Source organism: Aedes aegypti, chromosome 2, assembly GCF_002204515.2.
Source record: "Aedes aegypti strain LVP_AGWG chromosome 2, AaegL5.0 Primary Assembly, whole genome shotgun sequence".
NCBI classification, from domain to species: Eukaryota; Metazoa; Arthropoda; class Insecta; order Diptera; family Culicidae; genus Aedes; species Aedes aegypti.
In genome coordinates this window covers 446,015,360-446,028,142 of record NC_035108.1, presented here as the reverse complement: position 1 = coordinate 446,028,142, position 12,783 = coordinate 446,015,360, and the positions used below count along the sequence as shown (strand labels likewise).

At 39.6% G+C, this 12,783-nt stretch overlaps 3 protein-coding genes across 4 annotated transcripts in view; 1 reads left to right on the top strand and 2 right to left on the bottom strand.

The window, feature by feature from the left end:
- LOC5565834 overlaps positions 1-4,685 on the bottom strand; it is a 29,646-nt gene extending 24,961 nt beyond the window's left edge. For both annotated transcript variants that reach the window (XM_021847951.1, XM_021847952.1), the window contains exon 1: positions 4,478-4,685. The gene's annotated coding sequence lies outside the window, so the exon portion shown is untranslated. The remainder of the gene's footprint in view (positions 1-4,477) is intronic.
- A 1,234-nt stretch (positions 4,686-5,919) lies between these two features.
- LOC5565858 (putative RNA polymerase II subunit B1 CTD phosphatase RPAP2 homolog) lies at positions 5,920-7,350 on the bottom strand. The gene is made up of 4 exons (XM_001650175.2): positions 7,152-7,350; positions 6,700-6,814; positions 6,540-6,637; positions 5,920-6,474 (listed from the first exon to the last, which is right to left on the bottom strand). Exons 1-4 carry the CDS (start codon positions 7,253-7,255, stop codon positions 6,009-6,011), a joined length of 783 nt encoding a protein of 260 aa, XP_001650225.1. The 5' UTR covers positions 7,256-7,350; the 3' UTR covers positions 5,920-6,008.
- Positions 7,351-7,451: 101 nt separating this feature from the next.
- Positions 7,452-12,783, top strand: part of LOC5565857 (RNA-binding protein 39) — a 28,846-nt gene continuing 23,514 nt past the window's right edge. The window contains exon 1 of the mRNA XM_021847950.1: positions 7,452-7,776. Within this exon, the coding sequence (XP_021703642.1) occupies positions 7,645-7,776 (132 nt within the window). The 5' untranslated portion in view covers positions 7,452-7,644. The remainder of the gene's footprint in view (positions 7,777-12,783) is intronic.

The window sequence follows — 12,783 nt, the reverse complement described above, 5'->3', positions numbered from 1 at the left end:
AATTCTCTAATCATCCCCCAGGGTTTATCCTAGAGATTACTTCGGGCTTTGTTTAAAAGCTCTTTACAAATTTATTCGTCCAAATTCATTTTTTATCTTGGAATTCCTCTAGCAAATTGTCAGAAAGGATTGAGGAATAATTCCTGAATTTCTCCAGGAGAAATTTTTTAAAACCTACAGCAAGCTCTAATGAATCCTCTTGAGCAATACCTGATAAACTCGTAAGGAGAAGGATCTTTGAAGTAATTTCCGAACACTTGATAAAGTCTTGGAGGATTCTCTTGATAAATTACTGGAATAATCAGGGGGCATGCACAAGCTATTTCACGCTTCAAGGGGGAGGGGTTAAAACCAAGCGTCACAAGCCTTAAAATATTTTCGGAAGACCTTTATAAAAAGCGTGACTAAAAGGAGGGGGGGGGGTTGACATAATTTATGTACCATTCCTTAGGGGAAACCATCAACCGTCACCGAGAAATCTTGCTGATAGTTTGCTGCAAAAACTTGGATTAAATGCTGGAAAATAACAAGCTAAATCTCCGTAAGAAATAGAGAAAGTCCTGGAGGGACTTAATGAGGAAGCTCTGAACGAATTTTTCGAGATAAACTTTTGAGAAATGTCTGTAGGAATCACTGAAAGATCTCCAGGAGTGATTATTGCAGGAATAGAGGAATGTTTAAGGTTATTCTTGGAGATTTTTTTTTATGAATTTATGTCTGAATTAATTGGGTAAATCGGTAGGAGTACATTTGGAAGAATAATTGTAACGTAATTCCAAATTTAAAATTGTTTAAATTCCAGATTATATTTCGAGAATCGTTCCTTTTTTTAATCCAATTATTTTAAAAATGTGCATAGAGCAGGGCGGGTAGCGACTCAATGTCTTGAAAAAAGGAAATTTAAAAACCTTTTTCCTGAAAAAAGAGACTAAATAGAAACCGAAATGGAATCAAACTGTAATCGAAACACAAAACGAAACCTAACAAGAACCAGCAGAAAAGAGTGGGATAACACCAGACCTTTCTCTGAGAATATTTATAAAACTTTTTTTTATTTTCTCGTGGCATTACGACAAATAATTTCTTCATGTTAGATACATATCTTTACTTGAGAGATTTCCATTTTTCTGTAGGTGTTCATTTAGTGATTATTTCCCAAAAAACTCTCCAAGAATTTTCCTTAAGAATTCTTCAAAAAAAAAAAAAAATGTTCTGGATACCTCAAAATAAAACCTGGATTTTTCCATAAAAATGCCACAAAGATACCTCAGGGCTTCCATCAGAAATTCCTTCATATATTATTACAGATATTTTCCAAGAAATCCTTTAGTCCTCCAGGATTATTTCAAAATACATTCTCCAATCGATTTTTCTAGAACATCCTCCACGATTCTCGTTTAAAGTATGTTGTAATATTCTTCCTGTAACTTATCCAGATGTCTTTAAGGTTTTCTCAGAATTTTCTAGAAGATTGTACTTCCGAATTTCTTCAAGATTTTAACTAGAAACTTTTCTAAGGATACCTTCAGGAATTACTCCAGAGATTGTCCATAAGATTTTTCTGAGTATTCCTCCAATAATACTAAGAGATTTCTCACGGAAGTTCAGATTTCTTCACGGAAGCATTCTTCCAGGAGTTTTCCATACATTTCTCCAGAGAACAGCTAATGACATTTTCCAGGACGCTGAGAAATTATTGAAAAATAATACGTGACGTATTCCCAAGGCAAATCTTAGGGTAACTTCTGTTAAAACTTGTGTATGTTCTTAAGTCATCCTTGATGAATAAGAATTTCAACTTTTAGAAGATTTTCAAGATTCAAGATAGAAGCACAGAGAAACAGACGTAACACTTAGAACAAATCGCGATCGAAATCATAGTCGAGAAAACATGTACGCCCAATGCTAAAATCGTTGTGTTTGACCGATGGACCATCAGATGGCGGTAGTGTGTAAGCGTCAAACGCGAACAAAAACGATGCGAGCGCTGCGGGTGGTGGATTGACCAATTACAATATATTTGAATCGACCGTTAAAAAGGTGGTCGATGGACAGTGATGAGAGTGTGACGTCTGTTTGTCTGTGATAGAAGGTTCAAGATTTCAAGATTCAGGTATTCATTGACAAATGTTTGGAAGAAATCCTTGAAATGGTCGAGAAAATTCTAGAGAAGCTCGAAGGTCGAATTCAAGGTCGGATTATTTGGATTCACTCGCATAACCCCTCGAGGTATTTTTGGAACAATTCTTTGGAATAACCGTAGATGAAATGGCGTTGAATTTTTTGTCGGAATTTTACCAACAACTCTGGAATTAACCTTCGCGGGTTTTCTTGAAAGAAGTTCTGTGGAAATGTTTGAAAGATCGTAGAGTTACAATTTAAGTTAAAAATTAAATGAAAAAATATCTGGAGGAAGTCCTAGGAAAGTCTTTGGAAAATTATTCAAAGTAATCTCTGAGAAAATTACTGGAAGTAGTAACGTTGAAGTGCTCAAGGATTTCCTGAAGCAAATTCTGGAAAAAAATGCCTGTAAGCATCGATTGAAAAATTGTTGAAAGAATTGGTAGAGGAATTTTTTGACGGATTTCTAGAGAAGACTCTATATTAGTTCCAGATATTATTATTCCAGATGGAACCTCTGAAGAAACCACTAGGATAATTCCTGAAGCTGTTCTCGAGAAATGTGAGAAGACATTTTGCATCATAATTATCTGCACACAAGGAACGGAAAAAAGTGACTTGAGAGACCATTTCGGTGAAAATAGAGGCTTCATAGATCTTTTATCAAAAATAAAAAAACTTTTTAAAGATCTGCATAAAAATGGTCTCTAAAAAGGACCATGCTACCTGAGACCCTGCTACCAGCCCTAGATATGTTAATCCTTTACTTATAAAGTATAGAGATATTGACAAAAACAAAATTTCTTTGGTAAAGGCCGGTTTGCTACTGACAAGAAAAGGAATTGCCTATCTCGATGCGTGGAAAATTTCTCCCAAGAAATGGTCAAGAAAATCACTTTTTTCTGATCGCAGTACGCAGTTGAGAAGAATTGTCACTTCAAAGGGGGCTCTCTGTAGGAAATTTCTTGACCCTTTCAGTCAAGGAATTTCTTTAATTTTCTTGAGCGAAACAGCTTACTTAGCTTAAGTTGATAAAATTTCATACTCAAAAGGATCCTCACTGAACAGCTCAAATAGTGGCGCAGCCGAATTTTTTTTTCGACTAAATATATTTTTCTGGGTTTTGACGCAAAAAAAACCTAGGTCGTGAACATATTATATCATGATTTACTGCCCCAACATAGTTTCCCTGATTGTGATAGAATTTCCTTGAGAATTTCTGGTTTTTCCAGGTTGAATAAAGTTCCCTGATAATTCCAGGTTTTTCCAGGTAGTAGACACCCTGATAAAATAAACGATCAGCTGTTCAAAAACGTCTCGTAAAATGGACTATAGCCTGCGGTTGGATCAGAAGCCTGATTGTTTTTTTTTGTGGTTCAATGTTTTAAATAGATTTTACATTATAATTTTTACAAGTAAGAAATAAAACCTACACGTATAATTCGTATTGGGGCCAGATAGCCGTAGCGGTAAACGCGCAGCTATTCAGCATGACCATGCTGAGGTTCGTGGGTTCGAATCCCACTGGTCGAGGATCTTTTCGTAAAGGAAATTTTCTCGATTCCCAGGGCATAGAGTATCATCGTACCTGCCACACGATATACACATGCAAAAATGGTCAATCGGCAAAGAAAGCTCTCAGTTAATAACTGTGGAAGTGCTCATAAGAACACTAATCTGAAAAGCAGGCTTTGTCCCAGTTGGGACGTAACGCCAGAAAGAAGAAGAAGACGTATAATTCAAGTAGCTACACGTTTGTCATTTTTTGTCAAAAAAAAATAATAAATAAAAAATTCCTTTTCAAAATGACACTGATCTATCTTGTCTCTACTTACTCAACAAACCCCATTAAACATTTGACAGTTCAACAGCCGACTAAATTGGTTGAAAAATCGGTCGATTGTTGCACCGACGCTTATGGAAGTTTAACACAGCGATCAACTGACTAATCGCCAGATTAAATCGGGTGGCCGACGAAATCTGGTGTTTAGTAGGTCAACTTACTTGGATTTTACTTAAAATACCGATTTATCCACCTATTTAGTAGGATTAAGTCGGCCCACCCTATTAAATCGGGTGATATTCGGTTGATCCCTGTGTTAATCTTTCATAAGCGTCGGTGCAACAATCGATCGACTTTTCAACAAATTTAGTCGGCTGTTGATCTGTCAAATGTTTAATGGGGAATGCTTACATTGTTTTTATTTTTATATCTTTATCATCGACATTTTCAGCCCTGGGCTGATTCATCTCGGACTTACATTGTTCTTCCATATAGATTAGGATGCTCATGTAACTCCACCCTCTCCTATTCTAAAATTCGTAAAATCTTTGTACCTTATCAAGGAAGACTTACCAGTTTCGAAATAATCCAAGTTTTTAGTAGGTGTTTCGCACTTTGTAACCTAGTGAACACAAAATGTAAATATAGTATTAAATGAGGAAAACTTGGATCTTTATCAATGTCACTATTTTGATGATAAATAATTGAATAACACTATGATATGAACTGGAGTTTCCAGCATTGAAGACTAAACGCCGAATGTTTTGATCAGTGACGTCATTATGTGAGTTGACAACTTTTTGCAGACAAGAGAGCCATCTCGCGGATCGTAATTGAAAATCTATGCAGAACGTACTAGATCTAGTAATGTCACGAACCATTTCACACGTCCGGAAAAAGCCACACGCCCTACACAGCCTGTACAATAGAAGAGTGCATGGTGACGTCACGAAAAATTCTCCTTCTCTGTCCCTCTTTCATCACGCTCAATTGACTGTCCTGCTCTTTGACACTCACTGCTGGAATTGTTGACATTTTTTTATATGGAGTTTCGAGGTTAGGTCAAGCGTGCAACGATCTATAGATATAATCACGTATATGGCAACCCCAATCCCACCTAATGGATTTGACAGCAGTCAAGATCATTTGATTATCCGCATAGGCCTATTCACATGACGTTCAAAAACAGCTGATCGGGGAGCTCTTTGACAGCAATGTGATGGATTTTACTAAGGTGGCGCAGATCATTGATGCGTGCCACTAGTTCTCTCTTTCATTCTCCCGCTGTTCTTATGCAGCGCAAATAGTGACGTCACTATTTGCGCTGCATAAGAACAGCGGGAGAATGAAAGAGAGAACTAGTGGTACGCATCAATGATCTGCGCCACCTTAGTAAAATCCATCACATTGCTTTGACAGTTCTTCTATGAAAATGACAGCCTCGTGTATGCACCGGTCCTCCACCGATGTAAACAAATGCATAGACGGACCTGTCACATGAAAAGGCCTATTGAAATGCATTTGAGTCAGGGCTGCCACATATACAGATTTATCTGTATTACACAGATTTTATTATTCTGACACAGGTTCAATTTGTATGGAACACAGATTTTCTTTCAACAATTTTTGTATGGACACAGGTTTTTTTGTATGGGACACAGATTTTCTAACCGGGTGGATACAGATTTTCTATCAAATCATCTGGCAGCTCTGATTTGAGTATCCAACGGTTGCTCAAAACATGTTGGATTCGAAAAGATGGCGTCGCCGCATACTGCTGGATATAATAAACTCGCGGTTTTTTACGCGGTACGTCGGCTAACGTAAAAAAAATAAATTTAATGTAATTAAATAAACTTACCTGAACAACAATTGTTCGGTGCATTGTTCAAATTTTAAACCAAATTTTGATCAAAGCAGTCCTCCACTAGAGCAGATGGACTGAAATTTAGGAAAATTGCTAATAGAATTGTAATTGGACGTTTTAGAAATGTAAATGTAAAAAATGATACTGATAAAGAGAAAATCTTATTATTTAACACAAATTAGTAAATAACACAATAGTATTTTTATGATAAAATAGAATATAATGTTCAGTCATTTTTCAGAGACATTTTTTAATACAATCACTAAGTGAATCTTTTTCATCGGCTTCATTGGAGTTGCCAGATGACTCACTTTCCCTGATAGACAGGTCAACTTCACTACCTTCCTGTATACTACGGCGACCCCCATCGTTTTGGTCCCCCTTGGAAGAACTCGCGGGGTACGTCTTCTCCACAATCCGAAGCTCATCGATATTAATCTCAACGGTTGGCTCCTGTGAAATCTCAATTTTGGTGACCGTCGTCGTCGTCGTCTGCACGCTGAGAGACGCCTGCGAAGGAGTGTTGAGCAATCGAAATTCCGGTATGTCTTCCTGATCCCGGAGCCATAGTGGGCTTGTTAACATCTGTTCTTTAACGAAGTTGGAAGCTTTGTAGCAGTCGCCACTGCAGAAGTTTTTACGCTCGGTGATATCGTAGACTTTTTTGTTGGAAAGCGAGATAACGTACTTTTGCTGCGGGATGCTGAAATAATAGGGAAGAGTATTTTGTATGGTACGTCCTGGGCGGATATGTGTCTTGATACTTACTTGACTAACTCGTTCAAACAAAGTGGATAACCGCAGATTTTTTGAATGGCTCTTTCCTGAACAACATCATCGAAATGACTCTGATTTATGTCTCGAAGCTGGAAGAAATCGTTTCGATAATTTGCTGCACATAAATGATTTATACTCCTGAGCAATTTACCATCACTAGAAATTGGTCCACATCGTCGACCGGATCCAGCAGAGTTTCCACAATTTTTTGGGCCTTTGCATTGCATTCTTTCTTCTTTCGGAGAGCCAGCTGGAGCTGCTCTTTGCTGCGAAACAAGAGAACAGCGGGAAAATTGGGCGCAAGAACACAGAATTATGTTATTGAATAAAAACAATATTTTATTTCAAATTTCAGGATCATATATATTAATATATTAATAAAGAACGCTCTCAGTTAATAAGTGTGATTGTCTTTCGTATAGAAGAAATATTGCCCAAATCTACTTATAATAAAACTGCTTTAGATTCTGAGAAAATTCCATTACTCAAAACTCGTTTTGATATGAAAACAGCGTGCTGCACAAATATGAAATTGAGTCACTGTATGCACGTCAATGGCCAATCATTGCCTCTGAAGGAGGCGACATAGAATTGTGAAATTACCTGAAATTCTTGGCCCTCCGGGGAAGCTTCGTCCGGTTAACCTTTTGCTTTTCCTTCACTGCATCACCATCACGAAAAACGTTGAAATTTTCGTTATCAAACATGGTTTTCTTGGCTAAAATCAGTACAAAGTTTTGAGGGAAATTTGTTCGCTTCCGAGCGTGATCGAGATTGAGTTATAAATAAACGCACAGAGACTGGGAACGCCGAAAGTGACATTTCAAAGCGTTACTCGTTCAGCAGCACGCAGCGCCTTCATAACGCTAGCGGCGAACACCCGAACACTGCGAATGGGAGGAAAGCAGAGCGAAGAAACATTCCAGAAATCGTCTCTCAACAAAAGTGAACGAGGTAAACTTTCGAGGTGCTAAAATTTGATTAAAAACCCTGAAAAACCTTAATCGTTAGTGCCAGAAATATCGTAATTCTGTGCGCGAAAGCCAGCAGAGCTTACGTTGCGTGAAATTTTCCGCTCACGGTTGGGGGAAACGGTATGAAAAGTGAATTTTCCGAAGCGGATTATCAGCAGCACCAAAAGCGCATTTCGGACAAGATGGCGTCGACGGCAGCAGGGCCCGAAGATTTCGACGTCGAAGAGATGCTCGAGGCTCCGTACAAGAAGGAGGTGAGTGTTTTTATGTTGCAGGCGAAACAAAGTGACAAGCGGACAACGAGAATTTTTTTCTTGAGAATTCCATAATTCTAGCGTATGCCTAAGGTGATGTGGACCCGTGTCAAAAAGTACTGAGTTTATAATGAGGAAGTAATTATTTTTGGTCTTGTTGATGATGGGTTCTACGGACGGCTTGTCCGCATATATTTTGCAATTAATAGATGAATCGCAATGGGTAAAATGAAGCTATCGGATTGCTAACCATCAACCACAAGTGTTCTGGAGTAATGGCATCAATAGTCACCCCACAGTTATGAATCAACTAAGGATCACTTTTTGTGGGAAAATGTAATTTTAAACCATCATGACACAGTATAATCAACCAATTTCTAATAAACAATGTGGATGTTGAGCACCCTTCAAAGGATTCCGTGGGTGTTTAGAATTTATCCAATGATTCCACTAAAACGTTGTTCTGAACTAAGAAAATGATGTCCGGAATTTTAAAAGAATTTTGCCCTGTGTCAGAAATTTACCGAGAATGAAGTAATAACCCTGCTCATGATTTTATGAATAGGATGATGTCTAAATTCTTATGGGACTCGGGATCGATTTCTTTATTGCAATATAAAAATGATACTGAAAATCAAACAAAAAATACTCAATAAAGTAAGGTATCCGTCCTTTGCACGGTACTGAAATTGAATTCGTGTTTCAGTGACCAAAAACCTTAATATTGTCATATTTTACAATGTGGAGTGTTGGAACTACTCTTTATCTTTTTGACATAAAACGAAAACTCTTGGTTTGTCCTATTATTGCAGTATTTCGTCCTATTACTTTCTACTTTATTTTATTGCCCAGAAAATCATTCCCCCAAAAAATGTTGCCCAGAATGTATCATTTTCCCAAAAAACCTATGTCTCGAATGACATACATTGCCCAGAAAACTAAATACCTTGAAGTAGGTAGTTAAATCTAACTAAAAGTATTTATTTGAAACTCCATACAAATTTCAAAAGTCGTTTTCAAGTATATGAGATGGTTTCAGGTATCAGAAGGCCGGCTGCAAAGGCACGTTCCCCGCCAATTGGGAGATTTGGGAAATATGGGATGAAATAGGGATAGGGTCCCTTCAAGAGGAAAAATCTTGTGCTGAGTTGCCGCTCAAGAATTTATTTGAAGCTTTACCCAGCACTTCGAAATCGGAATAGCGAGCAAGCTCATCAGCAGGCTTGATAATTCTCCTCAACATCATCAGAGTTCGGTGACATACTCTAGAGCAGCGTGCTGCCTGTGCCTCTTTGCGAGGGAGCCAAAAAATGCTAAGCAGCGAGGCAACGAAAAATGAGCGAGGAAGATGCAGCACAAAAAAAAAACCGAGTTAAATTCCATCAAAAAAGGGTGCTCTCACAACTCCCCGAGGACTGTCTGTTCGGGCGACAGACTCGAGAGTTCGTTTGAAGTGTGAGTGATGGTGAGCATCGCAACGAGAGAGAGAGAGTGTCTGAAAAAATCCTTACATTTTTCTGCACTCTCACTCGAATCGCTTGAGGATCTGTGTTGAAAATTTTGAGTTTATTTTTTTCTCAGAAAAACGGCAAAATCGCCTCCTCTTTGCCTCGCAGAGGAGTTTCTATCGAGCCTGCTCATCAGCCTATTAATTCCCAGCTATGGAAGAATGGCCAGGTACTCATACAAGGTTTACAGAGTTAACTGAGTTCAGTTTCTCAATTTGAGTTCGACATGCGATAACAAGCTTCGATGGCCGAAGCAAGAACTCTTATAGCAGCCTGATAATTTGAACAGAAATATATGACTTTTCCCATTACGCGCTGTTGAAGTGCTGATTGCACTCCACACAAAAGCAAATACCGTCAAAGCACCAGTAGCCGTTCATGTTCCAGCAGCCCGCTCACGAGCATAAAAAGTAAGATTACTTGAGTAAATACAAAACAAAATGTTCACATTATGCTTTGATACCTCGATTAGAAATGGTTAACGGCTGAAATTCACAAATTTATTTTGTTTAAACTTACTTCTTTTCAGTGTGAGCGGGGTACAGGAACACGACCGGGTACTGATGCACTGATGGTCAGGGATGCCAAGTCGATTTTTCAAAAGTCTGGAAGATTTTGAAAATTTGTCTGGAAAAGTCTGGATCCAATATGTCGTATATGGAGAACCTTACAAATTATTTACAAAACCTTACAAATTCACCAAAAAATTATCTGGATCTTCCAGATTTTTGTAAAATGGAACCTCAAAAATCTGGAATATTCCAGACAAATCTGGAAGGTTGGCAACGCTGCTGATGGTATTTCTGCCTGAAAAAAACGGTGCAGTGTCTACCAAGTGAGTAAAGCTGATTTAGCTTTAGCTTGCGAGAATATACACCAGCACCAGCTCTACTTTCAAGAAGGGAGCCACCAGTAAAACATACTATATTGTTTTTTAGAGAAAGACGTGTGCTCAGTAGCAAGGTTGGTTTATTAATGATTAAATTTTCACTAGTTGATAGAGGATAAACAACTCCCAGTATCCAAGGTGGTCATAAAATCAACTGCTCCTTCGATACGTCTCTTCACCCCCTCTCAGTTGATGGTCTCTAATCCAATCTTTGATCGCAATGTAATTAGTGCTGGAGCAGGTAACAGCTTTGTAAGAATGTCCGCCTCCTGCCTCTGGGTTGGTACATACACGAGCTTTACTTTTCGTTCTGCAACAGCTTCTCGGATGAAGTGAAACTTGACATCAATATGCTTGACGCGTTTTGTTTCTTCCTTCTCTGCCATAGCAATAGCACCTTGATTATCCTCGTGAATTGGTACAGGATACAGTTTTGATTCTCTCAGGTCCGCCAAAAGTCCACTGAGCCAAATGGTTTCACTAATTGAAGAACTCATCGCAATATATTCAGCTTCTGTTGACGACATAGCTACTGTACGCTGCTTCTTCGATGACCAAACGGTTGTACAGCCAAATACCTTAATAAGGAATCCAGACACACATTTGCGATCCAGCTCATCACTTGCATAATCAGCATCTACAAATACTTTGATTGGTGGTTCATGCAGGTTCCTCTTGAAAGTCAGCTTCATGTCCTTGGTAGCCTGAAGGTAACGTAGCACTCGCTTAGCGTGCCTCCAGTGTTCTTCTCCTGCAGCATCTTGGAATCGTGCTAAATAACCCACAATGAAGCACAGGTTTGGTCTTGATCCCAGCATCAGGAACATTAGGCTGCCAATTAGTTCTCGATATGGATGGCTACAACCTTCAGTCGATAGGCAAAGTTGCAGCTTCGTTTCAGCAGGTGTATTGACAGGTTTACAATTGTCCATTCCAAACCGCATCAGTATCTTCCGAATCAGTGCTTCTTGGGAAAAATGCATAGCACCATCTTCATCTCGTTCTATCTTGATGCCCAGAAAATGATGGAGTTCGTTCATATCTGTCATCTCGAATTCTTGTTTCAGTCTCATCTTGATTTCGTTTATCGTCCGGATATCTCCAGCAACCACAAGTAAATCATCCACGTAAATCACGATGTAGACGATCTGCCTTCCTTGTCCACGAACATATACACAGTAGCCATGGCGGGAACGAACAAATCCCATGTTCACTAGAACTTCATTAAACCTACCGTTCCAACAGCGAGGCGATTGCTTGAGGCCGTACAGGGATTTCTTCAACAAGCATACTTCATTAGGCTGACTGCATACCCCCTCTGGAACTCGCATGTGCACCGTCTCTTGTAGAATGCCATTTAAAAACGCCGTTTTTACGTCCATTTGGTGAACCTTCAGGTCCCGATTTGTCGCGACAGCCAAAATTGTCCTTATAGTCGAAAGTTTGGCCACTGGTGCAAATGTCGCTTCATAATCGATGTGCTTCCGCTGCAGGTACCCCTTGGCAACCAAACGGGCTTTGTAGCGCACAGGATTCCCATCAGCATCAGTCTTCAATGTGAACACCCATTTACTTGGTACAGGTTTCACCGCATCAGGACACCTCACCATCGTCCAGGTTTGATTTTTCTCCAAGGACCTCAGCTCGTCATCGATTGCCTTCCTACATTCTAACTCGTTCGGATGCCCGTCGACCTCAGCGTAGCACGTGGGTACCTGTTGGGATTCATCAGCAGCAGAAAGCGCCCTATATGGAGCAATAAAGTCAGTAAACCAACCTGGGGTCCTGCGCTCCCGACCACTAGACCTCGGAACAATCTCCTCACAGATGTTCCCATTATTCAATTGTGGTGGGAGCGCTGATGCATTTTCTTCACTGATGTTATCAGCAGTGTCCTCAAATTCATCTTCATCAGCGCTTGAAACCACTGGACTATCGTCATTCGTAGCATCGTTCTCAGCTTCAACAGTTTGTAGCACATCTTCTACCTCGACCGGTTCAGGAGCAGGGATAACTTCCGGAATAACCAAATTTGAAGGCATTTCTTTCTCCGGTGTCTTGAACGGAAAACTTGTCTCATCGAATTTCACATCTCTGGCCACAAACATTTTTCTGGTTTTTAGATTCCACAGGCGATAACCAGTCGGTGCATAACCGAGCATCACACTTCGCAGACCAGTTGCATCCAATTTGCTTCTTTTTTGTTTCGGAATCCATGCAAATGACAGACTTCCAAATACTCTCAGCTTTCCAACATCCGGTTTCTCACCATGCCAACATTCAGCGGGAGTGGTATTGCTTTTCAGTGCATCAGTAGGACTTCGATTTGTTACATACACCGCGTTCAATACTGCTTCTCCCCACATCGTCTTCGGTGCTCCGGATTCTGCAAGCATTGCTCTCATTTTTTCCGCAATTGTTCTATTGAACCTTTCTGCCACTCCGTTGTGTTGAGGGGTGTAGCCAACCGTTGATTCCACTTGGATTCCTTGCTTCGTATAATACGCATTCTGCTCGTTCGAAAAATATTCTCTTCCAAGGTCACATCTTAAGTTGGCAATCTTCAATCCAAACTTCGCCGTCGCCATGGCTTCATATACCTTGAAGTAC